Source organism: Dama dama, chromosome 17 (genome assembly GCF_033118175.1).
Source record: "Dama dama isolate Ldn47 chromosome 17, ASM3311817v1, whole genome shotgun sequence".
NCBI classification, from domain to species: Eukaryota; Metazoa; Chordata; class Mammalia; order Artiodactyla; family Cervidae; genus Dama; species Dama dama.
Genome location: NC_083697.1, coordinates 13950475 through 13975791, shown reverse-complemented (window position 1 = coordinate 13975791; position 25317 = coordinate 13950475). Strand labels below are relative to the sequence as shown.

Below are 25317 nucleotides of genomic sequence, written 5' to 3'. Positions count from 1 at the left end.
TCCAATATGGTACCCATCAGCCGTATGTGACTACTGAACACATGAATTATGACTAGTTTGAATTGAGATGCACCCTAAGTATAAAATGGGCTTCCCAAGTGGCTCAGCGGGTAAAGAATCCACTTGCAATGCAGGAGACATGGGTTTGATCCCTGGGTGGGAAAGATACCCTGGAGGAGAGCATGGCAACCCACTCCAGTATTCTTGCCTAGAGAATCTGATGAATGGAGGAGCCTGGTGGGCTGCTGTCCATAGGGTCGCAAAGAGTCCAACACGACTGAAGTGACAGAGCATGCATTCATGCATGAATATAAAATACACACCAGGGTACAAAAACAGAATGAAAAGCAAATGTAAATTACCTCATTAATAATTTTTACATTGATTACATGTTGAAAGGATATTTTATATATATTGGAATAAATATATATATTAAAACATTTCACTGTTTCTTTTTATGTTTTAACATGGACACTAGAAAATTTAAAGTTATATATGTGACATGTGGCCTATGTCTGTGTTTCATATTATATTTCTATTGGCCAGTACTAACCTGAAATTTCCAAATGCCTTCTTATTTTCTCTCTATATAATAATCTCTTAGTTTATCTCTTTATCATCACTCTATCTGCTACCTATTGTTAAAAGGTAAACTCAGGTATATTGAAAATTTCGAGAGTTTATCTGAGCATTTGCAGATTCCAGCTGGGCAGTGGCACGCCAGAAGTGGTTAGCAGCACTGCCTCCAACAGGAGACGGGGGAAAGACAAACAGAAAAGGTGCAGAAGCAAACAAAGGAAATTACAGATGGGCTGTGATTTAAAGCCTGCTTGGGTGTTTGTGACTGCTTGTCCTTAGCATTTGATTTTGTAACTTTAGGCTTAGGTTTTGGCTTGCTTATGTTGGCAGTTACAGCATTAGAGCCACCTCTGTCTAATGGCCTCCTTGTTTAATTAGTTTAACACTATCTATTTGGCCACCTGATGCAAAGAGCCGACTCATTAGAAAAGACCCTGATGTTGGGAAAGATTGAAGGCAGGAGGAGAAGGGGACGACAGAGGATGAGATGGCTGGATGGCATCACCGACTCAATGGACATGAGTTTGAGCAAGCTCTGGGAGATGGTGAAGGACAGGGAAGCCTGGCGTGCTGCAGTCCATGGGGTCGCAAAGAGTCAGACATGACTGAGCAACTGAATGACAAGGATTCCTCTATTTATATATCTGATCTTGCTGTTTTCTGTCTTACCTGTCTTCATTCCCTTGTCCACATTGGTACTAAAGATATCTTTTAAAATACAAATGTGATGCAGTCTTTTTTGTAATGAAAAGCCTTTGCTAGATTCTGTCGTCTGCAATGCAAAGTACAAACTCCACCTGGGGAATACATGAATCTTTCATTCTCTCTCCACCCATCCAGCCTCAGGCTTGGATCTAAGTGACCTCACTTCACACTTTCTCAATACTGAGCTGTGATTTGGTTCTCAAGTCATTTCACACTTTTTTTTTTTTTTTTGCCTTTGCATATATTTTCCCTTTTGTTTTGAAGATTCTTCCCCCTTCTGTTTTTTTGGGTGAAGTTTTATTTATTTTCCACAATCCAATTCAAGCATCACCTCCTCCAGGGAGGCTTTCCTGCATTGTTCATCTCTCCCTCTTTTGCATTATTTCTGTTCTTCATACATTTATTATTGCTTTGCCATATGTATAACTTGTTTTTCTGTCTGTTACCCCTGCTTGAGTATATAGAATCCTCTATATCTTACTCATTTCTATACTGATACTAAAAACAGCAATGGAATAAACAAAACAATACCTGCTCTCAATGAGATATACTATCTTACAGTAAAGGTAAATATAATATTAGGCATAAGATATGCCCTGAGAGAGAGAGAAATGAATGTCTATCCAGTGGGTAAGAGAAGAAATCAATTAATTCTAACTAAAATTTAAAGAAGGTATATTGAGGTAGGGAAAATTTGACTGACAGACCGAAAAAAGGTGTCCTGATCTTTGTAAATTTCACATAGTCCAGGGCCTGCCTAGCAATTATCCAAATCCTAAAAACAGTTCTTGTCATTGCTCAAGCAGTAATGCACTCTGGGGATACTGACTCATGTTCCTAAAAGGCCAAGAAGACCGAGGGTAAGCTAGAATTCTGATTTCTTCCTTTAGAGAGAGGTTAAAGCACATTAACAAGAAGCCTGAATACTTGCCTCTTCTGGCCAGTGCTGTATCTTCCCTTAGAAACCACATTATTATAAAGAAATGGCTTTGTGTGTGGAATCAGAACAACAAGTTGAAAGACTCAGCTGTGGGCACCCGCGACACTCACGTCCACAGTTCGATGCACCGGGTATTGTGAGGATCAAGACCTCCATCTGGGCACCTTCTCCTCTGGGCAGTACTTTTATGGGCAGTGTTTACCTCCTACCCTTTTCTAACTTCTGTAGCTGGACATCCTATTCAGAAAGATACTTTCTTTCTTTCGATATGGTAATTCTTTCCTTTAGGATGCTCTGCTCCGTTTTCAGTCCATTTATCTAAAGTAACTCTGAAAATTCCTGTTCTCATCTGGTGCTGCTGATTTTAGAGTTCTCTCTCAGAGGCAGCGCCCTTTCCCTTATTCCTAGGATCTTAGATGTCCCAGATTCCTGCCAGGATGCATTTCACTTTGGGGGAGGAGGGAAAGAATTCAGGAAGAAGAGGAAAGCTTCCTGAAGGAGTCAGTATTGGGATTCTGAGAGAACGTTGGGTGGGGGTGTTGATACGACACTGTGAAAGTACACAGTTCTGCCTTTTAGATTTCGGAGTCATCTGCGATTTGGTCACCTGATGACGCTTGCTAAACACATTTTTCCTTAAGTATATATCAGTTAATTGGGTGGAATGACACAGTCCTGAACTTGGCCCTATATATAGAGAGAGATTTTTAATACTCACATCTCACTGGCTTGATCATATTCTAAACTTTGCTGCCTTTGTGATGTTTAGAAGTATGCATTTAGCAGGTGAAGCATTCACTATTTGCACTGTTATGACTGCTAAGTAACAAATGACATTTTAAAAGCATATTTCCTTTTTGGTGAAACAACAAAATAAAATTATGTTATTTGGTATATTTTAGATATTATATTGGAGATGAAAAAATTACTCAAGAAAACTTACAGCAATTAAAACTCTTGCTTCTTAGTAGCCAGAGGATTTTAATAAGCAAAAGTTTAAATAAGCAAACAAGCTTATATATCTATGAATTGCTGCCCTCTTTTAAACATCTTAATGTTTTAGTTCTGGCTTCAAAATTTACACCTTACAGAGGGAGCAACTCAGGAACTGGAGTCAGGATCCTTACGGTCTGCGTTAGTCTTTGCTGGGTCACAGGCTGTGCAACCTTGGCTAGGGATCCTAACCTCTCTGGTCTCGGTTATTCTCTGCGGATAAAGGAGAGGATGGGCGGTGTTAAGTTTTCTTCAGTCTCTTACTACTCCAGGAGTCTGGGAAGTACTCTTCCAATGGGCAAAATTCTGATATTTTTAACTTTATGTTCCCTTCCCTTCCTTTGTCCCTCTTTCCTTCCTTCATTTCTTTCCTTCTAACTTGTAGCAGAGGATGAAGAGAACAGATGCTGGTTGAAATCATAAGTTCAGTGAAATGCTGGCTCCTTCCTGACAGTGTGATCCTGGGCAAACCACTTAATCTCTCAGAGACTGTTTCTTCTGCAAAATAGACTTAATAGTCCTTGCCTCTCAAGGGTGTTGTGAGGGTTAGACATAGTATGAATATGGCAAAAATGGTTTAGCTGTGGTCATTGTTATTACTAATTTACTATGTCTGGATAGTAGGGAGATTAAATGAGTTTCCTGTTTTTGTCAAGACACAGTTTAGAAGTGGAGATAATGTGTTTTCTAATAGTTAAAAATCATGCAGTGCCAGAAGAGAAACTCAAAGTCATTTTTAAAAACTTCTTTAAAAAAAGTTTTGTGTTTTTATATTTATCTGTTTATTTATTTGGCCACTCTAAGCCTTAGTTGCAGCACGTGGAATCTATTAATAGCTCCCTGATTGGGGATCAAACCTGGACCCCCTACAGTGGGAGTGCAGAGTCTTAGCCACCAGACAACCAGGGAAGTCCCTCGAAGCCATTTTTATTGAGTTCACAGACTACAAATACTCCTGCCTGGAACGTAAAGTGGGGTAATCAGAGGGAAGGCTCCATGAGGGAGGAACAGCCCTTTGGTCTGGGTTCCGAAGGAAACATCCGATCTGAACACAAGATGGACATTCTGGGAAACACAAAGCAGCTTCTATACACAGAGAAGACTTTTCTTCTCATCTACTACCATCAAGCTTTTGAACTGCTGCCTGGTGTTTTTGAAAGGTTTTGAAGTAGAGATATTAAATACCACCATGTTGTGGCCCAAGAATTTATTTTTCCTTTGTGGGATCTGGCAAGGGAAAAGTTGAAGAACTTTGAAGAGTGGTCTATTAACAGGAAGGAGCTCCAGAATGTGGGTCCACCTGGAGGAAAAGCCAGCTTCCCTTAATAAGCAAGTGGGAGAACCCTGGCCGCTACTGAGGAGAGACACCCCATTATCACTCCATCAATCTTTCCTTGCAGGTAGCAAGGTTTAGCGACTTAATGAGGTGAGAAGGAGCAGGAGACTGACTCACACAGAAGCACAAGCTAGAAGCAGGGGATGTCAGAGGTCATTTTAATCTTTCTTTGCTTTTAATGTCAAAGACCTTGCTCAAAGGTGAGAACCCCAGAGTTAGGGTTAATTCCGAGCTATCTGCACTCTCCTCTTGGCTTGTCTGAGAAAAGCAAGCCTTCTTGATGACTGCCGTATAAAGTAGGAGACTGTGAAACACACGGACCCGTGGGTAATGCAACCCCCAGGGACAGACACCCTGGATTAATAAAATAGCACAAGCTCATGGCCGCTCACATTACACAAGGTTCCCTTCTCGGCCCTGCAGTGTGGTGCTGAAATGCCGTCTAAAAACCTGTGCTGCTGCCTTCATACCATGGCCATATTTTGGAGCCTATGACTTCATCATCGTCTGAGTTGCCAGGGCTAGACTCCAGGAGAAAGGGGAAGGGAGGAGGACAGGAGGGAGAGGAAGCAAAGATCAGCAAGTTGATCTCATGAACACATTTCATTCCACCTTTAGAATTAGTGTTGTCATGTGCATGGAGGGTCTATGTCTTCTTGCTCTTCCTTCCCCGCCCCCGCTCCTTCCCTTCCTTCTCTCTCAAGGCTGCTGAGACATAAACCTAGAAAATCTCTGAGCACCAAAACTCTGAAGTCATTCCCCAGGGCACAAATAAGTTAGGTCTAGGATTTGAAATCAGTGAAGTAGAATTTTCCTGAGCTTTCCATTGTAGGATTTGTATTCCACACTGGTCTCTGCCCTTACACTTCACTCTCAAGAGGTCAAAAGTCACTCTCATTTCATAACCTCCATTTATTTCTCCTTGACTTGGTCCCCACAGGGGGTGTCATTAACATGTGTCTAATGTGATGCATGCTTCCCTGGTGGCTCAGATGGTAAAGCGTCTGCCTGCAATGCGGGAGACCCGGGTTCATTCCCTGGGTCGGGAAGATCCCCTGGAGAAGGAAATGGCAACCCACTCCAGTACCCTTGCCTGGAAAATCCCATGGATGGAGGAGCCTGGTGGGCAATGTGATGCATGCCCCTTGAAACTGTGCAGCATCCTGGCCCTTCCATGTACAGTTAAAGGAAGAATGGATCAATTGACTAGGGAGAACAAAAGGAAAAAGAAAAACTGCCTCACCTCAAAATCTTAGAACAGAGTCTTTTACAGATAAAGCACAAGCACATTTATATATTTATATATATTAATGTTTTGATACTGGCTGGTAGATTAAGGACAGATACTGAAAAAAAAAAAAAAAACCCAGCTCCTCAATATTTTCTTTAATTAAATACTCATAGTTCACTGAAGAATTAGGCAAGAAGCTAACCTTTCATGTCCATAAATTCCACAGATTATTTAATATTCTACAGTGGAATTTTTGAGTAAATCAAGACAACTTTTATTTACACAAAATTCAGATTCACAGGTTACTCAGATCCAGTATACCTGAGAACCAGAATATTAAAAATACAAAAACTTGAGCAAAAGCTATGATGCTTTTTAGAATTTAGCTTTTAATCCTTATCAAAGTTACACATACCTCGTTTAAAGAGTCAAATATTTCTAAAAGACTTGGAGATGAAAAACAATCAATTCTAGATTTCCCAAACGTGACATTTTTACCTTTGGCTGTTTCCTTCTTATTTATAAAAAACACACTTATTGTGCAATTTCTTTTAGAATTTTTTTTAGTTGTAAACATTATCCACTTGCCCAGCACCATGGAAAATGAAGATCACAGATGTTACCCCTACCATCCCCTGCCTCAAGCTCAAATAGTCTCCTTTGCCCTACTCCATCCTCCCAATATAATTGTGTCATATTTCGTTGGATCAATATCTAAGGCTTGTATTATGAAGTTAAGCCATGGAGTATGCTATGAGTACTTTTTCTTTTCTTTCACAACTTTTTTCTTCTTCAAATTAACAGCCATCTTTCTTTTTTAGTTTTCTATGTATTTATCATTAACTCACCCCCAAACCCTCTCCATCTGTCTAAATAAACCTTATGATATTTTAAATGTATTAGTAACTCTATCAATATTGTCTGTTTTGGAGACATCTTACCTAGAGTCTTCTGACCTGTTCTGATTTGGACTGGTATCTCTTTTTGCCAGGTATACACCTAATTCCTGGAATCCCCCTTCTTAATCATCCTGAAGATTCACTTTCCTCTCTTTTGAGTTGATTCTTTATTTCCTAGATTCCATGTCTCGGTTTTTCTTCATTTTCTTTCTTTTTTTTTTTTTCCTTCATTTTCTTGACACACTTTCTCTAACTGCTTCCTAAGAAAGAGTGATGGGAGCTAAGTTTTTTGAGATCTAGTGTATTTGATACAGTATTTATTCTACCCTCAAACTTCTAAGCTGGAAATACTTCTCAGAATTATGAAGGTCTCAGTCTATATTTTAGTTTCCCATGCTCTTGTGAGGTCCAAAACCATTCTGATTTTTTCATCTCTCGCATGTAACTTTTCCCCTTGGAAACATAATTTTTTTTTTGAAATTTCAAATGATTTTGGTGTATTTTGGTTTGGGTGTATTTTCATCTGTTGTGTGGGTTCTTTTGATCTAGAAAACATGTACTTCAATTATGGGAAATTTTCTTGAATTACTAATTTGATAATTTATTTCTTTTATTCTCTTTGTTTTCTCATTCTGAAATTTCTGTTATTTACACATTGAACTATTAGTATGTATTGTCTAATTTTCATAGACTTTTTCTTCTATTTTCATCTGTGCCTTGCCATTTAAACCTGTTACTTTTTAGGATACTGTAGAAAATTTCTTCAACATTATAAATTCTCCACTGAGCTATTCACTTTTGCTATGATATTTTTAATTGCCAAGAGTCTTTCTCATTCTTTTCTATATCATCCTGTTTCTGTTTCATGAGTTCCATATCACTCTGGAGATATTTAGTGATAAACTTTTTGATGTTTTCCCCTCCCAGCATAGTTTCCGTGTTTTTGTAATAGAAACTTTCCCTTAGGTTAAAAGACCAATTTCTTGCTCCAGTAAGTAGGTGCTCAGGTGGGGCCATTTCTTGGCAAAGCCCCTGGCTAATCAGAATCTCCTGATTTCCTTCTAGAAGGGTATAAAGTTCAGATGCCAGAGCTCCAGGAGCCCAGGCAGAAATGTGGCTGGGGCAGGGGAGGTTGTCTTAAGATCTAGTAGTTAATCTTCCAGGTAAGCCTCTATTTTCCCTATGGTACACCCACTGTCAGCTGTCCCTGGTGTCCTGTGAGGGTGAATAAAGGACAGTTGCTTGGCTGTGGAGAATAGGAAATTATATTGGGAGGTTCTCATGTCTTTTTTTTTCAACTAGTCTTCCTGTTTTCATTCCTACCCTCACCCTTACTTCAAGAGAGAACTGTTCCCACAAATTCATGACTCATTAGGGAATTCTACAGAACAAATTATGTTGCTTCTTGGCTTTCTCCATTCCTGACTTAGGAGTCAGTGTTCCTGGTCTGCCTGTCTGTAGAACTATTAAAAATCAATTTTGTTTATAACCAAGGCAAGTTTTAAAACAGAAAATAAATACCTTTGGAAAACAATATGTGCAAGGAGCACATATTGAGCAACTAAATAATTGTTTTGAAATAACATTGACACCAAGCTAGTCTAGGAACACATATCCAGTTGGAGCATTCAGCAACTATAATTATTATGTTCTACAAAGAGAATAAATTGTTTGATAGCAAAAAAAGAAAAAAAGTATCAGCCCACTGGGTGTCTATGGAGGGAAGGCGGGTTGTCTGAGCCTTTAACCAGAGGCACTGGGGCACCAGAAAGGCAAAGATGTCTTCTTCCTTAGCAAGAGGAAGCTCTGAGCAGAGGGTAAGGGGAAGCAGCAACCCACTCCAACCACACTCACCCTGACACTATCAGTGGTACAATATACAACTTCTTAAAGAGAAGACTATGTGAAAGTTGATGTCCTAACCAGTGCCTTTTTTTATAATTTACAATGTATGAAGAAAAAAGATTCTGATGAAGAAGTTGTTCAAGATGGAATCTGAGTGTTCACTGAAAAGGAAGTACGACAAATACTCTTAGGAACAGAAGTGGACTATACAGGTCTTTTACTAGAATTCAAATTATCCAGCAATTGTGTTCAGTAACCCAAACATCAAAGGAACTTCTAGCTGTGAAAAAAGTTTTAATATCTGAAATTCCATAACTACTTCTTTGGTTGTAAGCTCTAGAAATGCTCATGGAAGCCTTGGGGTTTACTAAGAAAAACCATATGACTGCCAACTACTTAGGCAGTCTTACAAAGAAAATAAAAGAATGTTTGGGGAAAAAATATGACAGCTTCATAATCTAAGGTACTTATTCCATCAAAAAATGTCAATAATCAAAGATGAAACTAATACATTGGAGACCTAGTGAACATCACTATTATCTGTATATAAGACAATGAATTGAATTCTAGGTAATCCTCCTCAAACATGATTATTATTTATTTTAAAATTTCTTTTATACTACTCATAATATTTTATTTTTATAATAGATACATCTAGTGGTAACTATTTCATTATGTCAACAGCTTTCCCGTTTAGCTATAAGAGCCAGGGTAATCTGCCGTAGCCAGCATATTGCAACACCCAGACACTGTCTCCCTAATTACCATCTGTCTTTCGATCTACATTGATTATCAACCAAGCTTTCCTTTATTGTATGCTTGTAACAAATTTTGTGGCCATCTAGATTAGTTCATATTTCTTCTGGTCCTCTTAATATTTTGCCTTGTTGCTTCACTATTTTATTCTCCTTTCAATTGCATTCATGGACTTCTAAGGATAATAGACATCACATTAAGAAATGCATTTGGCTTTTTCTATCAGGTCAAAAAACATCAGGTACACTGTCAAGTGGCTGATAGACATTTCTCCACACACACACATGAAAAGAAAGATAGAGAGAAGCTAGAGTATTCCTAAAATATACCAAAAACCCAAAGGTATATGAGAAGGTGGGCTTTCAGGTGGCACTAGTGGTAAAGAATCTACCTACAAAATCAAGAGACATAGGAGATGCTGGTTCGATCCCTAATTCAGGAAGATGCCCTGGAATAGGAAATGACAACCCACTCCAGTAGCCTCTCCTGGATAATTCCATGGATAGAGGAGCCTGGCAGGCTGCAGTCTGGGGTTGCATAAAGCTGGACATGGCTGAGCACACACACACACACACACACACACACACACACACACACTCGCACGTGCGTGTGTGCGCATGCATGCGCACGTGCGCGTAAATTGGAAGGCACACTTCTATTTTACTAGTAACATTTTTTTAATGGAGGGCATGGGAAAAAATTTTATCTGAGAGTTTGGCTTTTAAATTATTGAACAATTGAGTCTGAAGAAAGTACTTAGATTTATATCTACAAGCCTTATGTGACATAAGCCAAAATCTAGATTTTGTAATGTGTTCATCATTTTATAAGCACACAGTTACACTGTTCAGAATCAAATTCACAATTCACTTTGGACTTTCTACAACACAGAACAGTATTGTACTCATCACCAGTGTCAGGCTATCCATGGCCCTGGTCTTCTACATTCTTCAATCTTGGCTCTTCATGCAGAAGTATCAGTTCATGTTTCCTCCAATCACATTTTCCTATGGATTTCGATTTTCTAAACACTGATTTTGGGGGAACAGATGGACTGTCTGGCTTATACACTTATATGCTAACAATATCATCTCATATTTTTGCTATGTATATTTTGTTTCAAGGGCTATGTGCTGTGCTTACTTGCTCAGTCGTGTCTGACTCTTTGCTACCCCATGGACTGTAGCCTGCCAGGTTCCTCTGTCTGTGGAATTTTGCAAGCAAGAATACTGCAGTGGGTTGCCATTATCTCCTCCAGGGAAACTTCCTGACTCAGGGATCAAACCTATGTCGCTTGTATCTCCTGAACTGGCAGATGGGTTCTTTACTGCCGTGCCATCAGGGAAACCCCTTCAAAGACTATAGACATGTTAAATATAAATGTGTTAGTAAAGGAATCTGTCAGCAAAAAAAAGACCAGGAGCTGACTGTGGCTCAGATCATCAAATCCTTATTGCAAAGTTCAGACTTAATTGAAGAAGGTAGGGAAAACCACTAGACCATTCAGGTATGACCTAAATCAAATCCCTCACAATTATACACTGAAAGTGAAAAATAGATTCAAAGGATTAGATCTGATAGACAGAGAGCCTGAAGAACTATGGATGGAGGTTTGTGACATTGTACAGGATGCAGGGATCAAGACCATCCCCAAGAAAAGGAAATGCAAAAAGGCACAATGGTTGTCTGAGGAGGCCTTACAAGTAGCTGAGAAAAGAAGGGAAGTGAAGGTAAAGGAGAAAAGGAAAGATAAATCCATCTGAATGCAGAGTTCCAAAGAATAGCAAGGAGAGATAAGAAAGCCTTCCTCAGTGATCAACGAAAGAAATAGAGGAAGAAAATAGAATGGGAAAGACTAGAGATTTCTTCAAGAAAATTAGAGCTACAAAGGGAACATTTCATGCAAAGATGGGCTCAATAAAGGACAGAAATGGTATGGACCTAACAGAAGCAAAAGATGTTAAGAAGAGATGGCAAGAATACACATAAGAACTATACAAAAAAGATCTTCACGACCCAGATAATCACAATGGTGTGACCACTCACTTAGAGCCAGACATTCTGGAATGTGAAGTCAAGTGGGCCTTAGGATGCCTCACTACAAACAAAGCTAGTGGAGGTGATGGAATGCCAGTTGACCTATTTCTAATCCTAAAAGATGATGCTGTGAAAGTGCTGCATGCAATATGCCAGCAAATTTGGAAAACTCAGCAGTGGCCACAGGACTGGAAAAGGTCAGTTTCCATTCCAATCCCAAAGAAAGGCAATGCCAAAGAATGCTCAAACTACCATACAATTGCACTCATCTCTCTTGCTAGCAAAGTAATGCTCAAAATGCTCAAAATTCTCCAAGTCAGACTTTGATAGTACGTGAATCATGAACTTCCAGATGTTCAAGCTGGATTTAGAAAAGGGAGAGAAACCAGAGATCAAATTGCCAACATCTGCTGGATCATAGAAACAGCAAGAGAAACCAGAAGAACATCTACTTCTGTTTTATTGACTATGCCAAAGCCTTTGACTGTGTGGATCACAATAAACTGTGGAAAATTCTGAAAGAGGTGGGAAAACCAGACCACCTTATCTGCCTCCTGAGAAATCTGTATGCAGGTCAAGAAGCAACAGTTAGAACCAGACATGGAACAACAGACTGGTTCCAAATTGGGAAAGGAGTACATTGAGGCTGTCTATTGTCACCCTGCTTATTTAACTTATATGCAGAGTACATCATGAGAAACACTGGACTGGATAAAGCACAAGCTGGAATTAAGATTGCCCCAAAAAACAGCAATAACCTCAGATACACAGATGACACCACCCTTATGGAAGAAAATGAGGAGGAACTAAAGAACCTCTTGATGAAAGTAAAAAAGGAGAGTGAAAATGCTGGCTTAAAAGTCAACATTCAAAAAATTAAGATCATGGCATCTGGTCCCATCACTTCATGGCAAATAGATGGGGAAACATTGGAAACAGTGGCAAACTCTTATTTTCTTGGGCTCCAAAATCACTGCAGATGGTGACTGCAACCGTGAAAATCAAGGATGCTTACTTCTTGGAAGAAAGCTATGACCAACCTAGACAGCATATTAAAAAGCAGAGACATTACTTTGCCAACAAAGGTCCATCTAGTCCAAGCTATGGTTTTTCCAGTAGTCATGTATGGATGTGAGAGTTGGGCTATAAAGAAAGCTGAGTGCTGAAGAGTTGATGCTTTTGAACTGTGGTGTTGGAGAAGACTCTTGAGAGTCCCTTGGACTGCAAGGAGGTCAAACCAGTCAATCCTCAAGGAAATCGGTCCTGAATATTCATTGGAAGGACTGATGCTGAAGCTGAAACTCCAATACTTTTGCCACCCAATGCAAAGAACTGACTCATTGGAAAAGACTCTGATGCTGGGCAAGATTGAAGGCAGGAGGAGAAGGGGATCACAGAGGATGAGATGGTTGGATGGCATCACCGACTCAATGGACATGAGTTTGAACAAGTTCCAGAAGTTGGTGGGTGGACAGGGAAGTGTGGCGTGCTGCAGTCCATGGGGTTGCAAAGAGTCAGATCTGATCGAGCGACTGAACTCAACTGAACTGAAAGGAATCTGTGAGAGTGGATCTTAAATGTACACTCAAGCACAAGAAATCTCTTTTCACATCGTGAATAACAAGTAGATTGGGTCCATAAACTATAATTGCTGTCTATGGAGAATTTTTAAGGAACATCATGATGAGAGACATCATGAGAGAGGCAGGAGGAGGGGAGGAGCGGATGGATAAAAGGGTGAGGGAAAGGAAGGACAGACAAATAAATGAAAGACAGAAATGGGAGACTAAATTTTGCAGCAGATAATGTAACAGCTTTCCACTTCAGAGAGCTTTGTTCAGGAACTCTACCATAAACATGTTCATATGTTTCAGAGTATAGTACTTTGCACATACTATGTGCTTAATACATAATTTGTTGTTGGATTAAAACAATCCTCATGGGTTCAGTGCCCCTCTCACTCTGATGATTCTCTGTAGTTATCAAAGCATGTCATATAACCACCCTTTTAAGATCGAGGTCCAATTGGTAAGTTTTTCCTGTTCTCTGGAGCTAGCCTGGGGAAGGCAAGCCCAGAACAGTACCTGCTCCTGGAGACAACTCAGTACTTGGTGAATGGTTGAATGCCTTCAAAACAGAGGCTTTTTATTTCTCTCTAAAGCAAACTCTGAATGAAAGCAAGTCTTAGCAAATATAAATGTCATCAAATAGTAAGAGAGATGTGTTACTATGAAAGATGGGTGCCAAACCATTTCATTTGGAAAAAAGGTATTGATTTGATATTTTGATTCAAATTCAAATTGTTTCATGAGAAGAGGAGACTCAGTATCACTTACATTTTCTTTTACAAACAATTTGTAAAATTAGTAAAGTCCTTGTCTGAAGAAATTAACATGGTTTATTTTTTTCCTTTAAAAGCATAATTTATACAGGCTGTTGTGTAGTGTGCTCAATTACACCAAAAGATTTTATACTGAAACTTAATTCATTAAAATACTTTAATGCATTTATTTGCCATTTGACTATTCCACTTCCTTCAGATATTAGAAGATGCCATAGTATGCTCAACTAATTTAATTAATGTGGAGATAATTTTTCCTATAAAACAAGGCTTGGTCATTCTGTTTCTTTGCTTCAGGTTTATGTAATAATAGAGAGGAAATGGAAATGTCATCATATTTAGTTTCAAATGGAAATCAAGAACAAATGGAAATTTCTGTCTTCAGCATGTTAAATTTTATGACCAGATAAAGAATACAAATTATAGTTGAAGTAATAAAAATTTGAATGTGTTGTTATATTTGCATTATGCATTTAGTACAAGTACTGTCAAATGGTACTTGGAATTTTCATATGGCTGGAGACTACACATAATAGTGCCTGCATAATCTGCTGAAGGGGTAATTTCTGGATTATAATTTTCCCCATAAGTGACCTTTAGCTGCACTCTAGTTTATATTATGTTTACCACTTTTAATTCAGAAAGTCTTGACTTTGGATCATCTTAGTTTTCAGAACCATAGAATTTATATAGTTAAAGTTCAGTTCAGTTGCTCAGTCATGTCCGACTCTTTGCGACCCCGTGAACTGCAGCACGCCAAGCTGCCCTGTCCATCACCAACTCCTAGAGTCTACCCAAACCCATGTCCATTGAGTCGGTGATGCCATCCATTCGTCTCATCCTCCGTCATCCCCTTCTCCTCCTGAGTTCAATCGTTCCCAGCATCAGGGTCTTTTCAAATGAGTCAGCTCTTCACATCAGGTGGCCAAAGCACTGGAGCTTCAGCTTCAGCATCAGTCCTTCCAATGAACACCCAGGACTGATCCCCTTTAGGATGGACTGGTTGGATCTCCTTGCAGTCCAAGGGACTTGCAAAAGTCTTCTCTAACAGCACAGTTTGAAATTATCAATTCTTCAGTGCTCAGCTTTCCTTGTAGTCCAACTCTCACATCCATACATGACTACTGGAAAAACCATAGCCTTGACTAGATGGACCTTTGTTGGCAAAGTAATAGCTCTGCTTTTTAATATGCTGTCTAGGTTGGTCATAACTTTCCTTCCAAGGAGTAAGCGTCTTTTAATTTCATGGCTGCAATCAACATCTGCAGTGATTTTGGGGCACCCAAAAATAAAGTCAGCCACTGTTTCCACTGCTCCCTATCTATTCGCCATGAAGTGATGGGACCAGATGCCATGATCTTAGTTTTCTGAATGTTGAGCTTTAAGTCAACTTTTTCACTCTCCTCTTTCACTTTCATCAAGAGGCTCTTTAGTTCGTCACTTTCTGCCATAAGGGTGGTATGATCTGCATATCTGAGGTTATTGCTATTTTTCGGGGCAACCCTGATTCCAGCTTGTGCTTCATCCAGCCCAGCGTTTCTCATGACGCACACTGCATATAAGTTAAATAAGCAGGGTGACAATATATAGCCTTGATGTACTCCTTTTCCTATTTGGAACCAGTCTGTTGTTCCATCTCCAGTTCTAACTATTGCTTCCTGACCTGCATACAGATTTCTCAGGAGGCAGGTCAGGTGGTCTGGTATTCCCATCTCTTGAAGAATTTTCCATAGTTTGTTGTGATCCACACAGTCAAAGGCTTTGGCATAGTCAGTAAAGCAGAAATAGACGTGTTTCTGGAACTCTCTAGCTTTTTTGATGATCCAGCAAATGTTGGCAATTTGATCTCCTCTTCTTCTCCCTTTTCTAAATCCAGCTTGAACATCTGGACGTTCATGGTTCACATACTGTTGAAGCCTGGCTTGGAGAATTTTGAGCATTACTTTACTAGCATGCGAAATGAGTGTAATTGTGTGGTAGTTTGAACATTCCTTGGCATTGCCTTTCTTTAGGATTGGAATGAAAACTGACCTTTTCCAGTCCTGTGGCCACTGCTGAGTTTTCCAAATTTGCTGGGATATTGAGTGCAGCACTTTCACAGCATCATCTTTTAAGATTTGAAATAGCTCAACTGGAATTCCATCACCTCCACTAGCTTTGTTTGTAGTAATGCTTCCTAAGGCTCACTTGACTTCACATTCTAGATGCCTGGCTCTAGGTGAGTGATCACACCATTGTGATCATCTGGGTCATGAAGATCTCTTGTACAGTTCTTCTATGTATTCTTACCACCTCTTCTTAATATCTTCTGCTTCTGTTAGGTCCATAGCATTTCTGTCCTTTATTGAGCCCATCTTTACATGAAATATTCCCTTGGTATGTCTGATTTTCTTGAAGAGATCTCTAGTCTTTCCCATTCTGTTGTTTTCCTCTATTTCTTACATTGATCGCTGAGGAAGGCTTTCTTATCTCTCCGGGCTATTCTTTGGAACTCTGCATTCAAATGGGTATATCTTTCCTTTTCTCCTTTGCTTTTCGCTTCTGTTCTTTTCACAGCTATTTGTAAGGCCTCCTCAGACAGCCATTTTGCTTTTTTGCATTTCTTTTTCTTGGGTATGGTCTTGATCCCTGTCTCCTGTACAATGTCATGAACCTACATCCATAGTTCATCAGGTACTCTGCCTCTCAGGTCTAGTCACTTAAATCTAGTTCTCAATTCCACTGTATAATCATAAGGGATTTGATTTATAGCTAAAAGGACATGCCAAAAAACCTGAAAATAATCATCATAAACTCATTTTTGTAGTCTCCTTGAAAAGTATGGTTATTGTGAAGCTCAAAAGAGTTACCACAGTCTCTAGGAAGAAAGTCACTCAATAAAGATCTGTCTTTAAGTCACTCATTCACACACACCCACACACACATAGAACTGATTGGCCCACAACATATTTCCTTAAAGTATTGTATGGAAAATACTACCAGGTATCAAAGAATGGGCTTCAGGTACCCTGGGAAGTTTGTGTAAAATGCACATATATAGGTCCCAGGTGCTAAGATTTGGTTTTTGTGGAAGAGAGGGGACTAAAAACTTGACTTCTGCATTTAAAAATTTCTCTCCAGAGAGTCTGATGTTCCTGAAGGTTATAAACCCCTGTCCTAGAGGGCCATCACTGGTTGACGAGCCTTTAGTATAGGACAGTCTTGAATCCTAATGTATATGTATATCAATCACTGGGGGATCTTAAAATGCAGATGTTGGTTCATCTGGGTTGGGAGATAGAATTCTGTGGATCTAACAAGTCCCCATGTGGTTCCAATGTTGCTTGTCTGTGAATTCACTTTGAATAGCGACGATGGGATTTTTCCAGCCATTTTGTAGCTGAGCTAACAGGCTTTTGTTTTGAAGTATTCTACAAGACGCTGCTGTTGATATTTAGTATCTATGTTGTGTCCAACTCTGCGACCACACGGACACTATCCCGCCAGGCTCCTCTGTTCATGGAGTTTTCCAGACAAGAATACTGGAGCAGGTTACCATTTCCTCTTCCAGGGACTCTTCCTGACCCAGGGATTGAACCTGTGTCTATAGTATCTCCAGCATTGGCAGGCAGATTTTTTACCACTAGCACCACCTGAGAAGCCCTTATGTTAATAAATTAATATTGTTTAGTCCCTAAGTCAGGTCCAACCATTTTGTGAACCCATGAAATATGAACTCCCCAGGTTGGTAGGTGCCCAATATGCTCCTGGAGATCAGTGGAGAAATAAATCCAGAAAGAATGATGAGACAGAGTCAAGGCAACAACAACACCCAGTTGTGGATGTGACTGGTGATGGACACAAGATTTGATGCAGTAAAGAGCGATATTGTACAGGAACCTGGAATGTTAGGTCCACAAATCAAAGCAAATTAGAAGTGGTCAAATGGAGATGGCAAGCGTGAACATCGACATTTTAGGAATCAGCAAACTAAAATGGTCTGGAATGGGTGACTTTAACTCAGATGACCATTATATCTACTACTGTGGGCAAGAATCCCTTAGAAGAAATGGAGTAGCCATCATAGTCAACAAAAGAGTCTGAAATGCAGTCCTTGGATACAATCTCAAACATGATAGAATGATCTCTGTTCATTTCCAAGGCGAACCATTCAATATCACAGTAATCCAAGCCTATGCCCCAACCAGTAACACTGAAGAAGCTTAAGTTGAACGGTTCTATGAAGACCTACAAGACCTTCTAGAACTAACACCCAAAAAATGTGTCCTTTTCATTATAGGGGGCTGGAATGTAAAAGTAGGAAGTCAAGAAATACCTGGAGTAGAAGGCAAATTTGGCCATGGAGTACAGAATGAAGCAGGGCAAAGGCTAATAGAGTTCTGACAAGAGAATGCACTGGTCATAGCAAACACCCTTTTCCAACAACACAAGAGAAGACTCTACACATGAACATCACCAGATGGTCAATACCAAAATCAGATTGATGATATTCCTTGCAGCCAAAGATGGAGAAGCTTTATACAGTCAGCAAAAATAAGACCAGGAGCTGACTGTGGCTCAGATCATGAACTCCATATTGCCAGATTCATATGTAAATTGAAGAAAGTAGGGAAAACCACTAGATCATTCAGGTATGACCTAAATCAAATCCCTAATGATTATACAGTGGAAGTGAGATATAGATTCAAGGGATTAGATCTGACAGAGTGCCTGAAAAGTATGGACAGAGGTTCAGACATAGTACAGGAGGCAGGGATCAAGACCATCACCAAGGAAAAGAAATGCAAAAAGGCAAAATGGCTGTCTGAGGAGGCCTTACAAATAGCTGTGAAAAGAAAAGAAGCAAAAGGCAAAGGAGAAAAGCAAAGATAAACAACCCATTTGAATGCAGAGTTCCAAAGAATAGCAAGGAAAGACAAGAAAGCCTTCCTCAGCAATCAATGCAAAGAAATAGAGGAAAACAATAGAATGGGAAAGACTAGAGACCTCTTCATGAAAATTAGAGATACCAAGGGAACATTTCATGCAAAGATGGGCTCAATAAAGGACAGAAATGTATGGACTTAACAGAAGCAGAAGATATTAAGAAGAGGTGGCAAGAATACACAGAAGAACCATACAAAAGAAGATCTTCATGACCCAGATAATCACAATGGTGTGATCACTCACCTAGAGCCAGATGTCCTGGAATATGAAGTCAAGTGAGCCTTAGGAAGCATCATTGTGAACAAAGCTAGTGGAGGTGATGGAATGCCAGTTGAACTATTTCAAATCTTAAAAGATGATGCTGTGAAAGTGCCGCACTCAATATGTCAGCAAATTTGGAAAACTCAGCAGTGGCCACAGGACTGGAAAAGGTCAGTTTTCAATCCATTCCCAAAGAAAGACAATGTCAAGGAATGTTCAAACTACCACACAATTGCACTCATCTCGCACGCTAGCAAAATAATGCTCAAAATCCTCCAAGCCAGACTACAACAGTACGTGAACCACGAACTTCCAAATGTTCAAGTTGTATATAGAAAAGGCAGAGGAAGCAGAGACCAAATTGCCAACATCTGCTGGATCATCAAAAAAGCAAGAGAGTTCCAGAAACACATCTATTTCTGCTTTACTGACTATGACAAAGCCTTTGACTTTGTGGATCACAACTAATTGTGGAATACCAGACCACCTGACCTGCCTCCTGAGAATCTGTCTGCAGGTCAGGAAGCAATAGTTAGAACTGGAGATGGAACAATAGACTGGTTCTCAAATTGGGAAAGGAGTACGTGGAGGCTATATATTGTCACCCTGCTTATTTAACTTATATGCAGAGTACATCAGGAATAACGCTGGGCTGGATGAAGCACAAGGTGGAATCAAGATTGCCGGGAGAAATATCAATAATAATCTCAGATATGCAGATGACCTCACCCTTATGGCAGAAAGTGACGAACTAAAGAGCCTCTTGAAGAAAGTGAAAGAGGAGAATGAAAAAAGTTGGCTTAAAGCTCAACATTCAGAAAACTAAGATCATAGCATTGGTCCCATCACTTCATGGCAAATAGATGGGGAAACAATGGAAAAAGTAACAGACTATTTTTTTTTCCCTCCAAACTCACTGCAGATGGTGATTGCAGCCATGAAATTAAAAGATGCTTGCTCCTTGGAAGAAAAGTTATGACCAACCTAGACAGCTTATTAAAAAGCAGAGTCATTACTTTGCCAACAAAGGTCCATCTAGTCAAAGCTATGGTTTTTCCAGTAGTCATGTGTGGATATGAGTGTTGGATTACAAAGAAAGCTGAGTACTGAAGAATGGATGCTTTCGAACTGTGGTGTTGGAGAAGACTCTTGAGAGTCCTTTGGACTGCAAGGAGATCCATCCTGTCCATCCTAAAGGAAATCAGTCCTGAATATTCATTGGAAGGATTGATGCTGAAGCTGAAACTCCAATACTTTGGCCACCTGATGTGAAGAACTGACTCATATGAAAAGGCCCTTAATCTGGGAAAGATTGAAGGTGGGAGGAGAAGGGGATGACAGAGGATGAGATGGTTAGATGGCATCACTGACTCAATAGATAGGAGTTTGCATAAACTCTGGGAGTTGGTGATGGACAGGGTGGCCTGGCGTGCTGCAGTCCATGGGGTTGCAAAGATTCGGACTTGACTGAGTGACTGAGGTGAACAACTGGTGGATTGTAGCCCGCCAGGCTCCTCTGTCCATTGGATTTTTTAGGCAAGAATACTGGAGTGAGTTCCCATTTCCTTCTTTAGGGTACCTTCCCGACACAGAGATTGAACTCAACTCTCCTGAATTGGCAGGCGGATTCTTTACCACTAAGCCACGGAGGAAGCCCATTCTACAAGATACTGTCGTGTTAATGGGAGACAGCATTGTGTTGTGAAAAGATAATTCATCCAGCAAGCACTGACTAAGCATTCGCTGCATATTAGGTTCTTAGATCTTTGTGTTTCTGACTCACCTTGGCCTTTCCTCATGAGGCTCATGTTTGTGTCCTTTAGAAAACCTTACCCCCTCCAATAATCCTTGGCTGTATATCCCTGCTGTGTGTTCCCACTGCATATTGCGTTAACTTTAATCATGGGAGTTGTCATACTTGGTTATAATTACCTACTTTCTTGTTTATCTTAGAATATAAAGCTTTTGAGGGCACTTCAGACCTCAGAACTCTGTCCATGAAAGACAAGCACTGACTATGTAGGACAATTACTAGACCAATTAGTTAAATGAGGTAATGTAAGCAAAGCCTCCAGTTCCAGCTAACTCCATTTCCTTTGTAAATTCTACACTGACCTCCAGCTAAGTGAAGAGAGAATAGCTGAGGGCTCTTGCCTACCTCTGCAAGGCTCCCTCTGGCTGGCTCTGACTGACCAAGAACTTTTTGTCCAGATGATGACAGTGTTGTAGTCTCTCGTCAATCAGAAATAAGTGGGAGAAGTATTAGTCAGTCCCAGCAAGGAGCATGACGGTTTTAAAATGCATCCACGGAACACTTACCTGGACACAGAGGGCACTTGGGGTGACCTGGTTTCTCTTCTTGAAGTACGGGGTTTGGAAATCACCCCCACAGCCCAGCTCAGCTCTGCAGAACTGCCAGGCAGGCGGCACGCATAGGAAGCTGCGGCAGCACCTGCAGCAGTGTCCCGGATCCCGGGCCTCACACTGCCTCTGCTCACGTGCTTACCTCCTGAAACTGCAACCAGGCCCACATCTAGTGACGCTGTATGTTTTACTGGTTGCCTTGTGACCTTACCTCTCATGGGGCCAAAGGAATGATGGCGAAATGGAGTGACTGGCAGGAGCAGCTGCAGAGCTGCTGGCATGGCCATCCCCTTTGCTGGGGAAAACTCAGTTATCTCTGATGTTCAGTATCCAGTAGGACCAGTTTTCTTCCACAGATACACTGGGAATTTCCCATTCATCACATGATACTTTTGTAGTAATTTCAAACCTAAAAGAGATGACAAAGAAAGAATACATAGAAATTAGTAGGCTTGGGAGCAACTATTGGCCCATTGCTGAAGGAAGTTGAAATAGACTTTGGATAAAATTAAATTTACTCATTTTGTTATTGTTGTTCGGTTGCTAGGTCGTTTCCGACTGTTTTTGACCCCATGGACTATAGCCTGCCAGGCCCCTCTGTTCATGGGGTTTCCCAGGCAAGAATACTGGAATGGGTTGCCATTTGCTTCTCCAGGGGATCTTACTGACCCAGGGATCGAACCCATGTCTCCTGCATTGGCAGGTAGATTCTTTACCACTGAGCCACCAGGAAAACCATATTGACATATATTTAGCACATATTTATTGCTTGCCTATATGTGTAAGACATACATTGGGCTATAAAAGAATCAAAGATCTCTGAACTGCAGTTACAGCTCTCAGTGAATTTTGACTAGCCAGTAATTTGGAAACTGAAAAGAAGTTATTTTCAAAAATCCTTGATACTCCAGCCCAGTTCTCCTCTCTCAGACAATCTGGGTTGAAACTGCTTGTTTCTGCATTTCTCCAGATCACCAGAGTGATCTTTTATTTGAATTCATGGCTGTAGCATGAGCTCTTAACACATTCTCTTAAAATGTATCCCTTCCTGGCTTCTGTCAGCCTTTCTTCCCTAGGCTGGACCTTACTCTGGTTTGTCCCTGCATTGTCTTTGATGGAATTTCCTTTTCTCAAACTCAGACACCCAAGAGGCTAAGGATGCATATCATGTATCCCGGTCCCTTGAGATGTTGTGGTTGTTGTTGCTAGTCGCTAAGTCATGTCTGACTCTTTGCGACTCCATGAACTGCAGCATGTCAGGCTCCCCTGTCCTTCACTGTCTCCTGCAGTGTGCTCAGATTCATATCCATTGACTCGGTGATGCTATATAACCATCTCATCCTCTGCCACCCCTTTCTCCTTTTGCCTTTAATCTTTCCCAGCATCAGGGTCTTTTCCAATGAGTTGGCTCTTTGAATCAGGTGGCCAGAGTATTGGAGCTTCAGCAACAGTGCTTCCAATGAATATTCAGGGTTGATCTCCTTTAGGATTGACTGGGTTGATCTCCTTGAAGTCCAAGGGATTCTCAAGAGTCTTCTCCAGCACCAGTTCAAAAGCATCAATTCTTTGGTGCTCAGCCTTCTTTATGGTCCAACTGTCATATCCAAAAATGACTACTGGAAAAACCATAGTTTTGACTATATGGACTTTAGTTGGCAAAGGGATGTGTTTGCTTTTTAATATGCAACCTAGGTTTGTCGTAGCTTTCTTTCCAAGGAGCAAGTGTCTTTTAACTTCATGACTGCAGTTACCATCTGCAGTGATTTTGGAGCCCAAGAAAATAAAATCTGCCACTGTGTCCAAATTTTCCTCTTCTCTTTGCCATGAAGTGATGGGACTGGATGCCATGATCTTAAGTTTTTGAATGCTGAGTTTTAAGTCAGCTTTTTCACTCCCCTCTTTCATCCTCATCAAGAGGCTCTTTTGTTTCTCTTCACTTTCTGTCATTAGAGTGGAGTCATCTGCATATTGAGGTTGTTGATATTTCTCCCTTTAGATGAGTAGTTCTCAAAGTGTGGTCTGCAGACTTCTAGGGTCTCTTAGATGCTTTCAGTGGATCTGTGAGGTCAAAATGATTTTCATAATGGTACTAAAGACATTGGTGGGTTTTTTTTTTTTTTTTTCTGTATTGACATTTGCATTGATGGTGTAAAAGCAAAAGTGAATGATACCTTAGCATTTGAGGCAGTATTAGGAGTCCTTGTATTCATCACTGTCATCATTTCACTTAAGAAACAAGATGGTGGTTTCACATAGGAATGTCCTTGACAAAGCAGTGAAACGTTTGCATTTTATTAAATTTATAGCATATATCTTTTAATATTTTGTGTGACAAAATGAAAACACATGTATGGCATTTTGAATGTTTTGAGGAAGCACTTACACAATTTTTTGAACTGCAAGCTCAATCAGTGATTTTTTTTCCCATAGAACATCATTTTTACTTTATTTATTTATTTTGATTTTTGATCTTATTTATTTGTTACTCTTAGAACGTCTCATTTTTGACTGGACTCAGAAGTAGAAGCTCTCAGACAGGACAGCCTCCGTCTCTGGGCAATCTGTTCCTGCTGTTTTTCTTTGGCCTCCTTCATTCTCTTGGCCAAAAGTTTAGCATATTCTGTAGCCTCTTCTTTATTTTTCTTAGTATGCTGTTTCTTCAGAGCAATACGCCGGCGTTTGTGTTGCAGAACTCGTGGAGTCATGAGACGCTGAATCTTGGGTGCTTTAGTCCTAGGTTTCGTACCATCTTTGTTTAGGGGCTTTTGCACAACATATGGGCGCACATCATCTTCTTTAGAGAGATTGAAAAGTTTGCGGATTCTGCTAGCTCTTTTGGGACCCAGGCGACGAGGCGCTGTAGTAACAGTGAGTCCAGGAATATCCTTCTCCCCTTTTTTCACGATGACCAAATTGAGAACACTCAGATTGGCATCCACAATGCGACCCCGTACAGATTTGCGCTTTCTCTCTCCAATCCTCCTTGGTCTGTAACAAGAATGCCCCTTACTCAGTAGCAGGTGAACTCGGCCATGGGCCAAGACACCCTGCTTCATAGGGAAACCCTGCCTATCGTTCCCGCCACTGATTCGGACCACATAACCCTTCCATTCTTCACCCAGAGCATCAGCAGCAACTTCCGTGGGCATATGCTTCTTGTAGAAGGTACGAAGTTTTCGTTCATCGTCCACTTCAATGAGCTTCTGGCAGCCAGTGGCCGGGAGAGAGATGTTCAGCTTCATTCTGAAGCGGCCAACAGCCTCCGAGGCGCCACGAAAAAGAGCTCATTTTTACTTTAAAGACTGATAACCTACAATTATTTAAACTTGGGTATTCAGCAGACATCTTCTAGAAAATGAGCAAAGTGAGCTTGTCACTTCAAGAAAAACAACTGACAGTACTTGTGTATTTTCAAGGGAAAATCAGAAAGTTGCACCTGCAGCCACGAATCTGACAACTTCCCAATACTTACAGATACCGAAAGAGTGGGACATGACTTAGCGACTAAACAACAACAATACTTAACACTTCTTCTGGTGAGGTCATTGATGATATTAAGGAGCGTGATTTTTTATATCGTACAATCCATGGTGTTGCAAACAATTGGACATGACTGAGCAACTAACACACACATGCACATGATTAAATGTATCAACATTTAGAAGATCTGCATAATTCATTGAATCAATATTTTCTGAATGACTAGTGTATAATGTAACAGAATCATGCATAGGTTAAAGATCTATCCAAAGTGCAAAAGAGACTGGGGGATTTTAATATAATGAAGTATGAAAAGTTCATGGTTATGATTTCCGATTCTACATTGCAACTTGAGAAACAGTCACTTACTGAGTTTGATGTAGTGTCATGGAATATCCAAAATTATCTGAAGGGCTGCTAATATACCCTGCCCTTTTCTAACTATGTTTCTGTATGAAGCTAGATCTTCATACATTTCAGTCAACACAGTGCAACACAACAGAATGAATGCAAAAGCACATAAGAGAATCCAGCTGTCTTGTGTTAAGCTCAGACATTAAAGACATTTAACAGAAATGCAAAAACCATATCACTATGTTTACCAAATTATCTTAGCATCAGAAA

General features: G+C 40.2%; 2 protein-coding genes and 1 long non-coding RNA gene across 4 annotated transcripts in view; 1 reads left to right on the top strand and 2 right to left on the bottom strand.

Moving 5' to 3' along the window:
- The window catches only part of LOC133071613 (uncharacterized), a 352151-nt gene that overhangs the window by 125138 nt on the left and 201696 nt on the right, over positions 1–25317 (bottom strand). Inside the window, exon 5 of the long non-coding RNA XR_009696472.1 lies at positions 21425–21622. This is a non-coding gene — a long non-coding RNA (uncharacterized LOC133071613). The remainder of the gene's footprint in view (positions 1–21424; positions 21623–25317) is intronic.
- SYNPO2 (synaptopodin 2) overlaps positions 1–25317 on the top strand; it is a 200804-nt gene that overhangs the window by 120997 nt on the left and 54490 nt on the right. The window lies entirely within an intron of this gene.
- On the bottom strand, positions 23712–24455 carry LOC133071872 (small ribosomal subunit protein eS6-like). Its single transcript, XM_061164721.1, has one exon. It carries the CDS (start codon positions 24453–24455, stop codon positions 23712–23714), a length of 744 nt encoding a protein of 247 aa, XP_061020704.1.